Below are 20,538 nucleotides of genomic sequence, written 5' to 3' on the forward strand. Positions count from 1 at the left end.
CAGGACAAGATAGCTAACATGATCATAAGTAACAACATTTGTTCTACATTTAGAAAATAAATATTTCACGATTTTCCATTTGCTGATGTTCCTTGAACATATTGTTATTTTCATCTAATTACCTAACTACCAAACAAGGCAAGGTCAGGTATGTCATATGTGATACTTCACGCTTGCGAATTTTCTCCAAAGCGCGGTGTTTATCGCCGCTTATCAGTCATTGATAACATTGTAAATAAAATAACGTCGCGATAGCATGCAGCGATGGTGGCTCGTAATCCCACTTTCGCTGGATATGAGATATGAACGATAATGCTCTTAGAAACTGCATATAATGATGATTTTGTGAAGAACTTGTTTTTATGTGTGAGAGGATCCTTTCGTGAATTTTATTGACTCTACATTATAAAAATTATCTTATATATAAAAATGAATCGCAAAATGTGTTGGTAAGCGCATAACTCGAGAACGGCTGAACCGATTTCGATAATTCTTTTTTTATTATATTCCTTGAAGTACGAGGATGGTTCTTATGTAGAGAAAACGTAAACATGTACCACGGGCGAAGCCGGGGCGGACCGCTAGTTTCTAATACAAACGGTTACTTAAAGAATGGGCTTAAACATTCTTCACGGTATTATAACAGAATATTATAACGATGAAGCCTTTTATAATTCTAGGTTAGGATAATGAAATGTACCTAATTAATATTTTATTAGACATTGAGGGTAACATTTTTATATACCTATACAATCTCTTTTGTAAAATGTAAGCTTATTTTATCCTGAAATAATAATTTTTGGTGAAAGACAAACTTTCGTATTTATTGTTATTACTAGCTGTGCCTCGCAGTTTTAGTTTTACCCACTTTGCACTGTTCCTGTTTGTCTAAACGTGAAGATAGCCTTCTTAAATGGGCTATCTAACACTGGCATAATTATTCAAATCTGTACTATTTTCTGAGTTTAACGCGTTCATGGAAAATCTTAAATAGATTAAGTAACATAGTATTTTTTTCTTGAACTGGTTATCTATTAGTGTTACTACTAATAGATTAAGTAAAGTATACATCATGGATAATTGAAATAAATGATAACCACAGAACCAGCAGCCGCTCCTCGACGTGGTCCGGGAGCGGGCGCGGGAACTGGCCAGCGGAGCGGACGCGGCCAGCGGCGAGCGGGTCGAACAGCGTACCGCTGAACTAGCGGAGCGTTGGAGTGTCGCTTGTGAAGGTACGTGCTGGTGGGATAGGGAGACAAACGAACAGACATAGGTTATGTCTGATGTTAAAAGTTAGTTGTGTCGCACATAGATGTTTATAACAGGAATAGTGGGTGTTGATTACCAAGTTTGTTGGTGTAGAGATGGAACCAAGTGGTCAATATAAAGAATAATTTAAAATTTTATAAATAAAATTGTGACACGTGATAGAAAATGCTATATAAATTTATTAATTGAATGCCATATTAAAAAAAAAACTGAAAATAACTTTTATTTGCAGTTTTGGCTACAACTTGAATATTAACATGACATTTATAATCTGTCTTTATTTATTTATTTATTTATCCTTTAGGTCTAGCCAAACGCGCGGCCACAGCAGATACCCAGCTCCACCGCTGGAGCCAGTTACTGGACACACAGCGAAGTCTGTCCAGTGCTATCACCGCGGCGACCGACCGCCTGCGACAGCTGGACGCGAACCCCAGCACCAGGAGACGCGCTGTGGACACCAGGCATGCTCTGCAGGTGAGAAACAAAGCATTGGTATTGCGATGCGCTGCTGGAGCCAGTTGCTGGAATAGAAAAAAACACCAGTCCAGAAAAAACAGCAAGATAAATATTATAGGACATTAATAAATATATATATATATATATATATATATTAGATAGATAGAAAATCTATATGATCCATACTAATATTATAAATGCGAAAGTAACTCTGTCTGTCTGTCTGTTACTCAATCACGCCTAAACTGAACTGAACCAATTTGCATGAAATTTGGTATGGAGATATTTTGATACCCGAGAAAGGACATAGGCTACCTTTTATTGCGAAATATGTACGACGGGCGAAGCCGGGGCGGACCACTAGTATACCATAAAAAATCCAACTGATTGGTTATAGAGGTCTACATCGTAGCGTGTGTTTAAATTAAGGCATATTATGAAGTCATTTACATGATATACTAAATTATAAACATATGTATAAGTTAAATTATAACATTGGCACATGATGGTTATGTTTTTTGCATAATATAGGAACTCATTGATATAATCAAGTTAAAATAAATTCATCGTAAGATGAATTGAATTAGTAAATATGACTGATTAATTATATTCGTAAATAAAATAGTATTCCTGAATTTAGAAACAGTTAAAACTTGGTCGCATTATAGTTGAGCCAATTTAATAGGCAACATTTGACGTCTATCAATTTTATCTTCATAGGGTGGTAACCTGCTTAAAAACAGCGATTAAAGCGAATTAATCGATACGGACTTGAAACAATTGTCAATCGAACTTGAAACACATATCAATAATTTATGATGATTTTTATTCCCAAGTAACCAATGCATTCGATTCTAGATGTCAGATTTCGATTTTTAGAGTAACGTCTCTGGTATTTATAAAGAAAAAAGGTTTATTGACACAAAATTGTAGCGACGTCAGTTCTTTAAATAAGAAAATGTTTATTATGTTTAGAATGGTTTATCAGTAAAATCAAATCTTAAAATTAGTTGCATCGGTCATTATTATTATAATTATGTAATCGTAATTGAAAAAAGTTAAGCAAATGTGCAGTTCTAACAAAACGAAATATCATGTTATTCTATGTCGTCGTTACTAGGTTACGTTGTTGAATTTTGTTGAACTGTCAAATGTTGCCTATTAAAATGGCTCTACTATAATTATATTTCTCACTGTTTATAGAGCCGTTTTATAAATTTGACTTATAATTTGTCCCCAGGAACTACAAGCTGAAGTATCAAGCCTGGAAGAGAGTCGTGACGACCTAGTGGAACACGCGGATTTCGTCGTGTCTCTGCTAACACCACATTCGCAACAACTTGCCTCTGAAACCAGGAGTGGGGTTGATGATCTATTGGAGGCTTATGAGAAGTGAGTTGTGTGTTGTGTGATAGGGGATCATGAAATAAGTTTAATTGATAACTTATACGTCCATACGCATAATATTGTCATAAGACTCAATGACACTCAGAAATTGTCCAAATCAAAACTCTGCCTACGCGTGTATAAGGCAGTGTTTTATAATGAAATCTGGTTGTTTAATGTATGACAATTTTAATTTCATTTTTTGTACCATTTTATCAAAATAAGCAATATGTTTTGCGTATGGACGGCTTTTAAAATGTTTATAAAGAGCTTGGAAACCATTAATAAATAGTTATAGTTTTTTTTAAGCTATTGCATAGCTTCTATCGCGGGCCTTGAGCGCGGGGACCGAATCCAGAAATTGCGTAACGAAAAACCTCACGCTCCCCACTCCGACGGGCGCGGAGGTGTGGCTTGAAGGCATAGCATGCAATAGCTTTACCGCGGCAGTCCCCGAGTGCCACACGTCTTTTTTTTGTAATATTCTTCTTTATTATGTTCTAAGTAGTATTCTTCAGGTGGTGTTAATATTTGGAAGGTAAGTGCAGGTAAGTATTTGCAGTAACAGTGGTGATATGTCGGCGTGACGCGGTGTAAAAGGCTAATATAGGAATTAGGAATCATGGAAATAAAACGATCGGTGAAATAAAACTAAGAAAATTTATTTGGCGCGGCTTAGTATGTAGGCTTATATTATAGTGATGATGGAAATTAAGTAAATCGGAGAAATAGAAGTGGATTATATTTGCCCCTTGACTCATACGAGAATACAATTCTCACCTTTATTTATTTTTATTTTACGAAAGTTTAACGGATCTAGGGCATTGGTCTAAAATATTTATTTCGCGGACATCTTAATAGAATAATAATTTAAACATTTAAATTTATTACACACTAGCGGTCCGCCCCGCCTTCGCCCGTGGTACATATTTACGTTTTCCCTACATAAAAACCATCCTCTTACTTCAAGGAATATAATAAAAAAAGAATTATCGAAATCAGTTCAGCCGTTCTCGAGTTATGCGCTTACCAACACATTTTGCGATTCATTTTTATATTACACATAGAAATACTTCCTCATTCAATTCAGTTGAAAATAGCCAGATCTTCCAAAAAATTGCTATTGGACCACGTATCCAAGACCTTCAAATTTAAACTTTACCCCATTACAAATATAGACGATTCCCGCGTGAAAAACCATCTGATGACGTCACAACCGCACAACCAAAATAATAATATCATTACCAACCATGACATATTTTTCCTCATATACCTCGTCTCCAATATGGCTAAGTAAATAACTGTTTGAACTTGAGCTAATTGGCTTTGCTTTAATGCCACGATTTGTATACAACTGATTATTACTATAGCTTCCTTAAAGGCCGGTAACATGAGTACAGTAAATATTTAGGTTATGTAAAGGAGTTATTTGTTTCAAGTGCCCTAGTTTTGGGCTTGTGTCTCTTAACAATTTTTTGAAATGTTCCTGTAAAAGATGCTATATTGAGCTCTATCTAAGTACCTTATGAGGAAGGATGTTTTAAAATTAACTAGTTTTAGCCCAAGTCTTTGAATATATAAGCCTATTCGAATATTACTATTGCAAAATTTAATCTATTTCTTACCGTTCCTACGAGATCGAGGATATAAGAGATTTTAAATAAGGATTTTAAGTGACACGTTAATTTTTTTAGTACATTAGGATTTATTTTCTACATATTCTTCTATATTAAACTATTACGCATAACACCTAAGCCAAAACCCCGTATAAAGCAGTCAGCGTGACGATTTCAATATGATAATGTTAGCATTGCTCTGTGTTCGCTATGTGCGTGCTAGTTCACCGTGAAATAATATTTGTGCACTGTTACTTGGTAACTTAGTAAAGCAGGATTAAATAACAAGCCTTTGTAAGCAATTTTTTAAAGATATAAGATATCGTACGGTATATATCTTTAAACAATGGCCTTTTTTCGTAAGTTTTATCATGCATTTTTAATCAAAATTTCTCAGAAAGGATAAACACAAGCTTCTTAGTTTTATAGAAAGCACTGTATTCAATTTTCGCCTTTTTGAAGCAGTTAAAGTTTATAAGGTCCCTTAAACGGTGAATTAAATGGCAAACGTTTTCAGATATAATATATCCGTTAAAAGTGACCTTTACCATAAGGTCTGCGAGTCGCGACCAATGTCAAAGTTACACAAAATACATGATGTTTAATGATGTCATTTTACTGATTTGTTATAATGTATATAAAAAGTATTTTATTCAACGAATAGATATGACGTGAGTTATGATAAATTTTACTACTAATTTGATGATAAAGTAAGTTGAAAAAAATCTCTCTTCATAATTATATGACTTATAACAGATAGACTGGTTAAAAAAAAGACGGGTTGCACTCCGGGAGTGCCGGCAGAAGTGAAAACTTGATTATTAACGTTCAGCATGTTTGATATTTTGGAATGTTATCCGTCTTACGCATGGAATATAAGGACTAAAAAAAAACATCCGTCTTACGCTTTTTCGATTAGGCCACGTGTCCTGACGCGAGTTTAAGATTTTATACCCAACGTCGCTAAAGAAGTTTTCACTTCAAAAAGCCAAAGTACAGTTAAAATAATTGTTATACAACCTTCCGTTAACAATACCATCAATGAAATATTTAGAACTAATAAATCATATGAGAATCGGACGCCGGAAGCTGTCAACTCCTGGCGGTTTACCAATTGTGAGATATTCGACATATTTCATACATTTTTAATTGCTTCTTATTGTGAGAAAGACAGAGTTCATTTTTGTTGTGTTTTTTCCTGGCGTCAAAACTTCTGGTCAACCAGTGACGATCTTGGCTCTAATTATGCGTGGTTTGGCTTGTTAGCACTGTCAATATAGTTTTAGATTTCAAGATTTGCTGCAAACTTTTGAGAGAAAATATATTATAAATTCGTGTTAGTGTTTGAATTTTTGCATTCTAGTAATTTCTTCTAAGAGTAAACGGCTAAAAATATAGTTTCATTTAAGTCAGATAAAATTTAATTTTCTGCTTCAGAAATTAATGATATCTTGTCTCCGTAAAATTTTTTTATTAATTTGCCCAATAACATTTGCTCCAGGAAAACAAAAATGCTTCGATGTGAAAATTATAGTTATTACATTCATTTTCAATTACAGTTTTAAACGGTACAGTACAATTATGGGTCTCTCCAATTTAAGGACAAAAAGTCGTCTCGTCATGAAGCAGGCATCAATAAACAATTTAACTTTTTTGGACATTGCTTGTTCTTAACTTGGTGATTTTAAACTCACTTGGAAGTTAATCCTTAAAGACATCCGGAAAGTTAAGTGCCAATACAGGTTTTTAAGTTACCAACACAGGTCGAAAAGTTTTAATTATTTCGTCTCTTGTTTTATATCAGTAAAAATGCGAATGAAAAAATTTTAATACGATATTTTTGAGAAGTCATTTTTTATTTTCAGCTATGAATGAACATATACGTAGAAATTCGTGCGTAAATTATTAGGTCGGTAGCGTTAAAAATAAACACCACTAGGTTTATTTCATTGCTAAAATGTTTTCCACAAGTCTCGTTTTCAAGTTTCAACATTAAGTTTGACATTGATAAAATAAACTGGCAAAGTATTTTAAGGTTTTAGGCCCAATTGATGGTCCTGAAGTTTTGCGATGACTCAAGCTTGGAATTCTGCTTCAATATAGATTCAAGGCAAGATAATTTTAATAAATTCGAGTCGCTTATAAAATGTAACGTTGAAAGAAAATTATTGGACATTTTATCACTTACGTTGCTCCTATTTTCGAATGTTATAGCAACAGATTAACAGATTTGTCAATTTTATATACGAGAGAAGTGAGTGTGATTCACGCATTGTTTAGATTAAGATGCATTCAGTTCCGTTAGATTTATCTTGAGTAAACTAAATAGCTCGGGAGTAATGTATACAAATAGTTAAGTGCATTTGATCTGATGATAAGACTTCCTCCGTCTCCGAATTGCAATATTTGTATAAACAAAATAATATTACATAGAGATTGAGCACTGCGTATAAATATGTATATCCTCTTCAATCCTCTTATGTTTTTCGACAATTAAGACAATCTGTCGACCAGTGCTTGAAGATAAACCACGTCTCGCCTCAAGGTCCATCGCCGATACAATGTGAACGGTGACGTCACCAGCGCAAAGACAATATTTAAATGATTAAGTGAGCGAAGAATCATTTTTAAAATAATTTCGTCCCGTCGATGATGTAAGCTTGTGCCTTGGAATCTGATTAGCTCATGGTGATTTTGAGTTGCGGCGAACTTAAAATACATCGAGACGGCTTACTCATAGAGATTTTTCAGATTCTAAGAGGCGCTTGGTTTTTTTACCTATTTTGAGCGCCATTAAACACGTGTAGGATACAATGTAAGTTATTGGAACAGCCTTGATCACTCTGGTATCATTTACCTAAACTATTGTTATATTGTGAGAGAAAAGTTTGGCTTGTGAGCCTTTGTTTGTTATAATTTCAACTTTAACTAATAGACTCAACTTCTAAAGTGATTTTGAAACATTATTTAGTTCAAGTTAAACTAATTTATGTGCCAGTGACTGTTCTGATTTTACTGTTTAGTTTAAACTGATTTACGTTAAATTAATTTGAAGATTTATTATTTTTAAATGTAGAGATAAGCGGGAATATTAGTTGTTTGCAGGCTTTAAATAATTTACACTTATATATTATTTAAGTTATTAATTTTTATTGGTAAATAACTTGGACAGCTATGATTTAGATGGACTTGAATGAGGAAGCAATCATTTTATTTTAAGTACAGTTTTTTTGAAGTTGTTCAAGCCGATAAATAAATATAACATAAGTTTATTTCTATCATACAGCAATGTATAAAAAGATAAACAATTACGTGCGAATTTATACAAGCTCTTTTAATGCAAATAAAATAATAATAGATAAAGTGCGATCACAGTTAACTCGGATGTTATCTATTTATAGTTCGTAGCTGGTGCGTAACGATGCCTTATGAACGAACACATAATCATAATGCAGGAAACAAATTCGTACTATATCGTAAACATTAATTACATCTAATAAATGTGGCGAATCGCGGATTTAAACATATCGCGTTCATGTAATAATGTAGTATATCTACTGTCGCGTAGGGTTGATTTTCAATCGATTGCGTTTCCAGACATAGGCCGGGGGGTGTCTGTAATCGTTACGTATTCAAACCGCTCGACTATTTCGGATCGCATCGCGCACGCGTACTCCGCACTTTATGGGTCAGGGCCTTGCAGTGTGAACTGGAGCCGACTACGCGCTATACATAGAACATTCGCCGTTTCTCAGCGCAGGGCTCGCAACACGTGCAATGCGGAAAACGTTTTTCACCCTCGCCAATAATTACAGCCCTCATCTAAATTCCATACGGCAATGCGAATCGAATTGAACATAACCTAATCGCGACGAGGAATGGTTCGACGTCTATTTATATCCAGTGAGTCATACGTGAGTTGATTATGTTTCGGAAATGTGGCGATTTTAGTATTCGCAAGCGTTACATTTTGGCATGCGTTTTATAAATGTTTACCTCGCCCACACTGCGGCGCCGGCCGGCAAGGGTGGCCACTAGCGCATGTCCTAAACGTTGCGCAATGGATTTATCAGTTCACTTGTCGAGCACCGCGCAAGGTCGGCCGCGTAACGTCGGCATGTTAGAGCCATATGCCGGCGCAAAACGTAAACATTGGTGCAGCGAAAATTTCAGCTGATGTCATTAGATCGCGTAAAATAAAATTAGACGCGGCAGTCGAATGTATAACTCGGTTCATTGAGCGACGGGCGAGCATAGCGAGCGGATCGCCGCTAGCCGCTGCCACGAACGAATAGGTACGGTGCAGCCGGCGCGATCTTGCGGCGTCACACCGCGTCACGCCGCGCCGACGAATTATTTTCGTCGACTTTTGGCAGCTCTTCCACATTAGTTAGAAACTCCGCGGACGCTCTATACGTGCATATTTAACGCTGCTATTTTTCTTTTCAGATTGCGACAGACTCTTGCGGCGAGACTCGCAGAGATAGACGAAATCGTTTCCGAATTCGATCGCGTGTCCGAGAACATAGAGAAACTCAGACAAGAGATCGAAGTCTACATCGCTAAAGTCGGGACCTTCTACGTGTACGGGGAGGACGACGCGGACGGTGTGCGCGATTTGGCAAAACAAGTTTCCGATCTAGTCGATAAGACAAAGACTTTCACAGAAGACAGCCGTAAAAGATACGGAGGCTCGGCGCCCGCTGACGTCGCGCAGGAATTGTCAGCTTTAGAATTATCAGCAGAAGCTTTAGCCGCTGCCATGGAGGAGAAGGAAAGGGAATGGAAGCGCGCGCGGACAGCGCGTACCGAATACGCAACGGACGTTGAGAGCGTGCAAGCGTGGGTGCGCGCCGCAGAGCTCACCGCCAGGGAGCGCACGCTTCCTCCGGAACCTTACAAAGAACGCCTCGTGGCGACCAGATCTGAAATTCCAAGTATCGCCGACCGCATGGAACGATTGACGCGCAATGCGCGCGCTATCGTTGAAGGAAGCAGGGATGCCGGCGAACGGCAGTTGATACAATCAACCGTTACGGCACTATCGGAACAGTTCAGCGCCGTGTGCAGTGAACTCGAGGCGCGCCAAGCGGCCGTCGAGGACGCTTGCGATGCGGTGGCCCGGTTCCTTGCTTTACTGGAGAAGGTCCTACTTTGGGTGGAAACACAGCGTGCTTTCCTAGCGCGGCCGCTGCCTTTGGCCGACTTGCAGGAGGCGCAGCAAAAACAGACTGAATATGGGGTAAAATAATAAATGGATAATAATGACGTTATTATTTTTTCAGGAATTAAATTACTAATACAGATAATTTATTTTTCAGAATGCCTTTAAGAGTTGCAAGCAACAGGCTAAGAATTTAGCAGACATGGCCAAAGAAATTGAAGCGATCGAACGCGTCACGAGTCCAGGAGATTTACCTTCTAGACTGGAGGCGGCCGAGAATGCGACAGTCGATGTAGAAAAGAAATTGGCTAAGACTGTGTGTTATTTTCTATACTCAAGAAAATACTACCGGGCAATAGTTTACGGCTTACTATAAATTTTTGTTTATTTTTATTTTGCAGAACGGTCTCTTACAAGAATTAGCAGAAGAATGGGAGAGATGCGAGAAGAAATTGAAGGATGTCGGTCATTGGATCGAGGCCACTACGAGAACTCTAGAAGCTCCGCAGACTGTGAAAAAGCCTCTCAGAGACAGGCTCGCTCACAGAGAGAAACTCATCAATGACATATCAACGCAAAAGACGAAAATTATATACGCCGTCGAGAAACTCAACGTGAGTGAACATCGAATATCGGGTCGTAGTCGCTTTTCTCTGGTGATGGTTTCCGTCCTTTAACTTTGTCGTCGCTATACTTTGGTCGTCGGGTCACTGTTTCATTTCGAACTTTTTGGCTACTGTGGCACTTTTATTTATTTTGTCGAGCCGGGTCAATATGCCGTTCGTCTGTCCGCAGGTACACTTCGGGCCGGAGGGCGTGGCGTCACAGAACCGCTCGCCCGAGGGCGTGCAGGTGGCGGCGCGTGAGTTAGGCGAGGCTCTAGACGCTCTGAGTGCCCGCACCGGTGCGCAGGCGCAGCAGCTGGGCGCGGCGCTGGCGCAGGTGGAGGCGTACTGCGCCGACATCGTGCGCCTGCGCGCGCAGCTGCTCGACGCCGAGCAGCGCCTGCGCCACGCGGCGCAGCCCAACTACAGCCCGAGGGACCCCGACACGAAGCTGAGACACCAACAGGTAAGAACCTCTCTTTGCCCGCATCACGCCGTACATCCAGTAGGTGGCTAGCGATCGTTCTAGTTTTGTTTATCGAGTCGCGAGGCTCCGATCGGACGAAGCTTGTGTGGCACAAATAGTTATACACCTGTATATTACCACCGATCACGCAATTCATGTATTTTTTTTGTTGTCTCTCCCTCCCGCACCTTTACTAACTCGTCTGCCGATGTCCTCTGATAGGAATGTCGAGACAAAGTAAAATCGCTCCAAAGTAAAATTCAAGCGAGAAACGAACGCATCAAGCTGATAGTGCAGCGCGGCGGGCCGGACGCCGACCCGCTCGGGGACGCTTAGACGCGCCCGAACATTTTAGCTTTAAGTCGATTTCTAGTGACATATTCCTATAATTATAACTGTAAATTCACACACGATTGAATGCGAAATATAAACGATCGATATCGCAGCCACCGTCTTTCTTTTCACGCTCCCTTTCACCGTTAGCCCGTCGAAACCCATGTTAAATCTTGTATGTCCGTACTTGCGTATCAGGAGGTCACGCGGCGTATCGAAGAGCTGACTCGGTGCGTCTACGAGTTGGACCCGTTCAACGAGGGCGAGGAGGACCCGGCGGCCACGCTAGCCGTGCTCGTGTCGAGCGGCGCCCGCGCGCGCGCCGCCCGCCGCCCGCGCTCCCCCCTCCGCCGCGCGCCCCCCGCCCCGCCCGCCCCACACGCCCCGCCCAACGCCTGGCTGCAGCCCGGCGCCACCTACGCCGAGATAGTGAAGGGCCAGAGCTCGCGCTCCAGCTCGCTGCACTCGCGCCAGCCCAGCGCGCACGCCACGCACAGAATGCCAAGCCCCGAGCCGCACCCGCCCGGCGCGAGCCCGCCCCGAAGTGATAGTGTAGTGAGACAGTCCTCACCGGTCCCCAGTGACGGGGTGGATTACAGTGAAACCGTACAGTGTCATGTCAGTGAAAGTGTTATGTATTCCGGTGACGACGATCGTTACGATACGGTATTGGAGACACCGAATTATATTGAGACGCCTGAGATAGAAATAGTGGACGTAGTCCCCCAGAACTATCAGCAGCCTACTCAAATACAGAAAGAGGCGGAGTCCGTTAGGACGCCGACGATCGTAGAATTGGAACCGCCGGTAGATCGAGCTCGATCGATCAGCCCCGGAGGCAAATATAGATCTCAAGATCTATCTTATGCGGAAATATTAGCTCTCGGTCTGAGGAAGCAGGCTACGACGCAGTCGATTACGTCTCTACCGAAACCCCAAGTTGCACAGGTGGAAATGGTAAAAGAAGTTATCATAGAGGTTGAGAAGGCTCCTGAAGCCCCTGTGGAATATAAAGTCCCGTCCAGAGAATCCTCTAAGTATAGATCGGAAAGACGCGAGAGACCTTCACAGCGCAGTCGGTCTAGAGATATGCCTCGACAACGAAGAGCACCAGAAAAAAGACCGACTAAATCACATGACGTACAGACTCTAAAGAAAAAGAAAATGTCTAGAAAAGTTATTGAAGTACAAGAATTTGAAGAGACGCCTGAAACTGTTAATCCCGAACCGATCGTTTCAGAAAGAATACCTCAAATTCATCACAAAATTATAGAGAATGTAAAAAGTGAAGAGATAGTAAAATCAGATACAAATACCAATATTTCAGAGACCACCAACAAAAGCGATTATGAGGACTCGGAAATTGCCGTGGAGACTACTCATAAGAAACATAAAAAGAAACCAAAAGCTAAAAAGTCTAAAGATAGTGAAGATGAAATTGAAAAGGCATTAAAAGAAATAGAAAATTCTTCCAAACAGAGAAAGAAGAAAACTAAAAATATACATGAAGTTCCAACAGACACTGTTGATATAACTGTTACAAAAGTTGATCCACCAGAAAAGAAAAAACCGTCTAAACAGATAAAATCTGAGGTGATGAAAGCAGAAGATATTGATAGAGATACTGAAAAAGAAATTTTCAAAACCCAAGCAAAATTAGACAATAAATGTCAGATAATGAAAGAAAAATCTATTTCACAATCCCTGATAGAATCCGAAAGTAAGAAATATGTTGAAACTACAACTGAATATAAAGCTGAACCGACATTAAACCCGTTAGAACCTGAAGAGTTAAAAACAAAAAAGAAAAAGAAATCCAAGAAAAGTAAATCTACCATTGAGAACGATATAAAAGATGAATCATCACAGATAAGCAAATCTGATGATAAATTAGTTGAAAAAATTGAGTTGCTTGACAAAGACCCAAAAATTATTGTAAAAGACGCTGTTAAAGAAAGTGTTATTACAATGGATTGGAATGCATTAATGGAAGAGGAAGAAAATATACCAGAGTCATCATTGAGTGTAGATACTGAAAAATTACATACTCTAAAAGAAATACATGAACAAGTAGCAACAGAAGTAGATATACTTCCAGAAAAAGAAAGTCAAGTTCAAGATACAAAGGAGATAGATAATAAGGAAATTATTCTTGAACTTTATGAATCATCTATTGTATCTGATGTAGAAACTACACCCCAAATGACAGAGGAAAAAGATTTCCATGTTGGCAAGATTCAAGATACGAAATCTGACAAAAATATAGAGATATTTGCAGTTTCAGATCCTCTATTAAAAACCAACTTGATTGAAAATGAACCTCAATCGATAGACGAAAATATTACTCCTAAAGAAGAAAAGAAAGAGAAAATAGAATTATGGTCATCATCGCTTACTAAGGAGCAAAACGTCACTACTAGGCCTGAAGAAACAATCTCGGTTGTAGAAACAACAAATATAAATGTGGAAACAACAAGTAAAAATATTAAAGAATCGAAGTTGGAAATGGTCCAAAATATAAATGAAGAAGAATTTATTCCTGTCAATATAGAAGGTGAACAAAATAACAATGATAAATTTTTCTCAACTGAGCCTTTGAAGGAAATTGCCGATGTTGTTCAAGAAGTAACTACATATGAACCTCAAGAAGTCGATACACATACTATATATCTTATAACACACGAAGAGAAAAAATTGCCGCCAATCAGAACACTTAAGGTGTATAGTAAAGACGTTTCTAATGACAAAATACAAACACCTGATAATGAAATTAATATTAAAATAGAACAAAAAGAAGAAAAACAGCAAACATCCGTTATTAAAGACGTAATAAAAGAAACTATTGACCAAAAAGAAAATATTGAAATGTCAATAAAATCTGTCGCTGACCAATCACAAACAATTGAAAATGAGAATTTACAAGTAGATGATACATTCTTAGATAAATCTCCAGAAATGGAAACTGAAAATATAACTGAAGTACACACAAGATATTCTTCAAATTCTAATGAATCTGAGAGTATTTTAAATAATACCAAGCTCGTTTATGATTCTGAGGAGGTACTTGAACAAGCAATTTTCGGATCAGTTCAAGAACGAAAAAAACATCAGCCTGAAAAGATTATTACGATTCCGTATAAGGAATTAGTGGATGAAGTTAAAACTTATTCGGTTGATCTAGATTATGAACAACTGGATTATAATTATTACGAACTAAAGAAAAAGGAATTAGATAGCCTACAAAACAAGAATGAAATTAGTAATATTGTGGAAAACATACAACCAAAAGAAGCTGACACAATATTAGAAGGAGAAAAAATATTAGATCAGATAAAAATCAGTGAAAATCATTCCGAAACTACACATTTGGTTGAGAAAAAGTCGGAAAAGAAAACAAATTTAACTGAAACTAATATAGTTGATGATAATGTATGTTCCAGTGCAATATTAAACAAGCAAGAGCACATTATGTTGGAAAGTCCTAATTACAGTTATCAGGAAAATGCAGATTCTGAAAAACTTTTAGGAGTTATAAACAGTTCTAAGAAAGAACAAGTAAAACAAATCCCATTAGAATCATCCATGGAGCCAGATACACATTTAATAGACGATAAAAAGATAAAATCAAATCAAAAATCTGACAAACATCCGGAAACATTATGCAAAATAAATGACGATGAAGATATAAAAATTAAACATCTCATTGAAGATATTCCAAGACAAAGCTACCATGATATCAAAGATTCTGAAAAACTTTACGCTTTGACCTTAGTAAAATCATTAAAAGATTTAGAAATATCAAAGAATGATGATATTGTAACAGATAAAACTGGAGATTTAATTTACACTTCTTCAGAATTGATACAAGAAGATCAGGGATCGCAGGCAGAGACACCGAATGATAAATTCACGACTGAAAAAATTATCAAAGATAAAATTATAGAAGAATATATTCTTGACAGCAACGCATCTTATAACTATCAAGATATCAAGCGAGGTGAAGAACTTCTTGCAATAAAGTCTTCTAGAGAAAATAGTGTAGAACCTTTAGAATTGAAAAATCAAGCAGACTTGCTTGATGCTGATAATCAGGTTATTGATGTTGATTCAGCAATCAATTCTAATGAAAATGTACTCAATAAAGAGAAAAGCGTGGGTGTTAAAGATGATGAAAGAACAAAAACAATTATGTATGAAGTTCCTCAATTTATGTATTGCGATTTAAATGATGCAGAAAAACTGTTAGCCTCTTGTTCGACAGTCATAGAAAAAACAATTTTGACGGATGGACACATTCCATCGGCTGATAAGTCTGATGAGAAGAAGGTTATTGTTGAAAATATCCCATCAGCTGATAAGCCCGATAACAAGGCGGTTATAGGTGAAAATATCCCATCGGCTGATAAGACTGATGACAAGACGGTCATTGCTGAAAATATCCCATTGGCCGATAAGCCTGATGACAAGACGGTCATTGTTGAGAATATCCCATCGGCAGATAAGCCTGATGAGAAGGCGGTTAAAGGCGAGAATATCCCATTGGCTGATAAGATGGTCATTGTTGAAAATATAACATCGGCCGATAAGCCTAATGACAAGACGGGCATTGTTAAAAATATCCCATCGGCAGATAAGATCGCTGACAAGAAGGTTATTGTTGTCAATATACCATCAGCCGATAAGCCTGATGACAAGACGGTCAATGTTGAGAATATCCCATCAGCAGATAAGCCTGATGACAAGGCGGTCATAGGCGAGAATATCCCATTGGCTGATGAGATTGATGAAAACACGGTCATTGTTGAAAATATAACATCGGCAGATAAGCCTGATGACAAAACGGTCATTGTTGAAAATATCCCATCGGTTGGTAAGACGGATGACAAGACGGTTATGGTTAAAATTGTCCCATCGGCTGATAAGCCTGATGACAAGACGGTTATAGGTGAAAATGTTTGTACAACTGTTAAGGTTGATGACAAAATGGTTATCGGTGAAAATATCCCTTCGGCTGATAAACCTGATGACAAAACGGAAAAGTTTAATGAAAAATTAACTCTGAAAAATATAGAAGTTCATGACGATCGTGATAATAATAGCAAGACTATACATATCAAAGAAAATACAGATATTTCTCATAAGCGTACAATCGTTGATGATGTACCTAGATTAAATTATTTCGAAATAAAAGATGCTGAATCAAAATTAGCTTCTATATCTACACCTAAGACAACTCAATCAGATATTCCTGAAGGAACACTTGATTCAGTCGATGAACCCCAATCAAAAGATATTCAATTGAATGAAAATGTAGTTAGTATTGTATCCACTATTGAAGAAAACAAAACTTTCGAAAAAGAATCCATATGTGAGGAATGCGATAAAACGTATGAAGCTGAACATAATGAGGAAGAAAAGAATAACTTTGAAGACTCGCGCATTACAGACTCTTCATTGGAGTTATCTTTAGATACCGCTTCACAAATTGATGTGAAACAGGATACCTTGGATAATTTAAGAGATATGTCTACTATGAATGAAGCTGAAGGTTCTAATGGGTCACTTGTAAACATGGTATTCGGTAAACTAGATACAATAAAAGTATCTACCACATTACCACAAACCTATGATAATTCTTTCGTTGAAGATGTTAAACCTGATACGGTCATGAGTGAAGTTGACAACGGTGAATTTATTATTGTAGATTTGGTAACTAGCGTTGATAATAGCAATAATGAACTCAAAGACACTGATACAAATTCTGTTGAAAACCAAGAATTTGAGCATCTGGATGTGCTTGAAACTAGTTCAATAGAATTGGTTGATAATGCCATAAAATTAATCGATGACACAATTAAGGATGTAACGATTATTTCAGCTCAACAAAACTTAAATGAAGACGTGACTGAACCTGCTAAAAATTCTCAATTTGATGAATGTACAAATATTAAAGAAGATGAAAAATCAACAAACGTTCTAAGCACTGAAACCACGGTTGAAAGTCAAGTTCCAGAAGATAATAAAATTACCTTAGATATTGAAGAAGACTTTGAAATAATCACTACACAATCAGAAGATTTTGACACGGAGAAAGAGTTTTCTGAGCCTATTCCTATCTCGGCGGATATTAAAGATCACTCAGTTAAATCAATAAAACCTGATCAATCTAAGTCCACCGATACGCATGAAACTATACGTAGGGATGAAATAAGTACGGTTTGTTCAAATATTGAAAATATCGATGTAGTTGATAGTAAAACAAAAACTGACGCGACTCGACATGAAAAGTCACCTATACATAGTTTGCATGATCTCTTGCCTGAAATTGACTCTATCCCAGAATTTAAGCCATCCTATCCCAATACCTTCTTCTCTAATCTGTCAGCTGACGCGCCAGAATTTACACCATCATATATGTACCAAGCTGTCCAAAAAGAAACGCAACCCATACCAACCATGCATACTGACAATATACCTTTAACAAATAAAAATGATTCAATCCCTAAGTTTTCCCACAACACTGAGGAAAATAAAACGCCATCATATTCATCTATCCTAGGCCATAAAAAGAAAAAGGTAGAAACGCAGATAGTAACCAAAGAACAAATTGTGAAAGAAAAAGACAGTGCTAGTAGTATGCCAAAATATGATAAAAACACTAAATCAATAACACAAGAAAAAATTGAAGAAAGACGTAAAGTGGAGAGAAAGGAAACTCCACCGTTAGTTGAAAATATACCCAAACTAACTGAGGAAACATTAACATCAACAACTAACATTCAAGAAAATATATGGATTAAAATGATGGATGATAATAAATCGTATGCGGAAGTCGTGGCAGAAGGATTATTACCAATTGAAAAACATGAAGATCAACCTGTCATTTATGAAAGTATAAAACCGGAATCTGGTCATGAAGTAGAAAGTACAAATTTACGAGAAAATACGGCAGAGAGCCCTGATATAGAACCGGCTAACTCTTGGGCCAAAATAGTTGCTACTAATTGCCCTGTACCTGATCCAGCACTGAAAACAGAGATGTTTGAATCTGAACATAATATTCATCACAAAGCTCCCATTATCTTAGTCGACGAGACTGAATCCGATCACAAAACACAGAAAGAAATCGATTCTGAAGGATTTATTACTGTTGAGAGAAGCAGAAGATCACGTTCTCGATCAAGGGAAGTTCGATCAACTTCAGTATCCAAAGCACATCAAACAACTGCTCGAGATAAATCTGAAAACAGATTTGATGCACTTATAGATTCTCTTAAAAATGATGAGGAAGAATCTGTTCGCAGTGTACCTTCTGAAGAAGAAAAAGAGTCCACACCAAAAGTGAGAAAAGGACGTAGTTCTAAATCTAAAGAAAAAGCACCGCCACACAAAGTAGAAAAGAATGAAGATAAGGAAATAAAAAAGAAAAAGGAACGTATCACAAAACCAACTGAAACTATTCAAACTGATCATGTCATCCCTATTCAATCAGAAGACGTTGAAAGTAAGAAAAAGCCTAAGAAAAAGAAGAAGAACAAGAAAGGTGCTACTGAAGTGCATGAAACAATAGAGAAAGATGTCACAACTATGGACAACACTACGGAAACTTTGAAAGAACCAGTTAATATAATTGATATTCACAAATCACCTCTTTCAACACCAGAATCTATTCAAACTCCTGTAAAGGACAGATTCTATTCCGATGCACAATACTGGAAAATGGATGCCAATATAATTGATGATGTAAGTAATTTAACTGAAACAATCACTGTGGATTTAAGCTCTGATCAAGAGATTAAAATTCAAACAAGTGCTGATAGTGTCGAAGAAAATATATTAACAGAAACTCAACCAATTGTGGTTGTTCAAACTGATAACATTACCACGAAGAATGATGTGCAGCCAGAAGCAAATTATCAAGATATTAAAAAAGATGAACAAAAAATCATTTCCCAAGAATTTAATGAACCACCAAAGAAAACATATCAAGATCTTAAAACAATCGACAAAATGTCTGAAGAACAGTCTCTTGAATGTAAAATGGCCGATTTACAAAGAGAAATCGAGGAAATGTTATTACCTGAAAATGATTGCTCTGTAATCAGTGATATAACACCTAAAGAGTTAGCGGATACGAATGAATCACTTGATGAACAAGATGAAATAACTGAAAATATTACACCTTCTCTTGCGTCACCAGAACCTGAGGATTTCCAGCATCAAGCTGAAAATAGCCGTAAAAAATCAATAGAAGGAGACACGTTGCAAAAAGAAAAATCGCCACAACTACTTAACGTTCAATTGCCATCAAAAGAAGAGACACCGATAACAAACACTTTTAAATCTCTTCAAAAACAGGACTCGAATGAAGGCATACTCACAAAGAAAACAGACCTCTATATCGAGACATCGAATTCCGTGCATGAAACTACTAACCGTGATTCTCTTACTAATACAATTGCTAATTTAAAACTCGATAATTTCTGGCTAGAGAAATGTCATGTAGATGACGCTGAAAAACGTATTATACAAAATAATTCTAAAGTAGGGATCGAAGAAATAAACATAGCGCCCGAAATAGAAACTGTTCCTCAGATCGAAAGTATAAAGTTAAATGATAACTCAGAACTAATATCATTTGAACAAAATCTTTATAACGAGCGTTCGTTTTGGACCGACAAACACATATATCATGACGCTGAATGTAATTATTTCGTACAAAAACAAAACAAAATTAAAACTCCTGATACAGTAATCGAAACCGACGTTAATGATAAAAAGGATAAGGATCGCGATCCCGGTAGTGGGTCTGGCCATTCTTCTGACGCAGAAGATAAAGACCGACATGGATCTTGTGGCTCTCCATTCGATTCGAATTACATTTCGATGGATCTTCCCGGCGGTATTTGTAGTTGGAAAGATCAAACGTCTTACTTAAGTACCGAAACCCCAACCGACTCTCTGTTGGGAGTAGGGAGCGAAGACGTATCCCAAATAGGTATCGACACCACAGAGGATGTACTAACAACCCCCACCCTAGAACCAGACGCCCAACCCGAACCCCTACAGGAGCTGCCCGCCGAGGAAGAAACCCGGATGACGACCAAGGTGACTGATCTACAGTCGTATTGTACAATTTTCTATTTTATTTTTTATGTTTGGCATGATACTACCACAAAAATATTAATTTCACGCATAGCAAAGAATCTGTACAATAATTTGTCATATGCCGATCGT

The 20,538-nt window shown here is 37.7% G+C and overlaps 1 protein-coding gene across 1 annotated transcript in view; it reads left to right on the top strand.

The window, feature by feature from the left end:
* Positions 1 to 20,538, top strand: part of LOC149909200 (muscle-specific protein 300 kDa-like) — a 137,845-nt gene that overhangs the window by 72,038 nt on the left and 45,269 nt on the right. Inside the window, exons 29-36 of the mRNA XM_090101431.1 lie at positions 1,103 to 1,235; positions 1,577 to 1,749; positions 2,972 to 3,123; positions 9,183 to 9,975; positions 10,055 to 10,213; positions 10,299 to 10,511; positions 10,693 to 10,968; positions 11,500 to 20,409. Of these exons, the coding sequence (XP_089957557.1) occupies positions 1,103 to 1,235; positions 1,577 to 1,749; positions 2,972 to 3,123; positions 9,183 to 9,975; positions 10,055 to 10,213; positions 10,299 to 10,511; positions 10,693 to 10,968; positions 11,500 to 20,409 (10,809 nt within the window). The remainder of the gene's footprint in view (positions 1 to 1,102; positions 1,236 to 1,576; positions 1,750 to 2,971; positions 3,124 to 9,182; positions 9,976 to 10,054; positions 10,214 to 10,298; positions 10,512 to 10,692; positions 10,969 to 11,499; positions 20,410 to 20,538) is intronic.

This window comes from Colias eurytheme, chromosome 4 (genome assembly GCF_061535395.1).
Source record: "Colias eurytheme isolate Ceu_HAF_F1 chromosome 4, ilColEury1 Martin Lab GWU primary, whole genome shotgun sequence".
In the NCBI taxonomy this organism is placed as follows: Eukaryota; Metazoa; Arthropoda; class Insecta; order Lepidoptera; family Pieridae; genus Colias; species Colias eurytheme.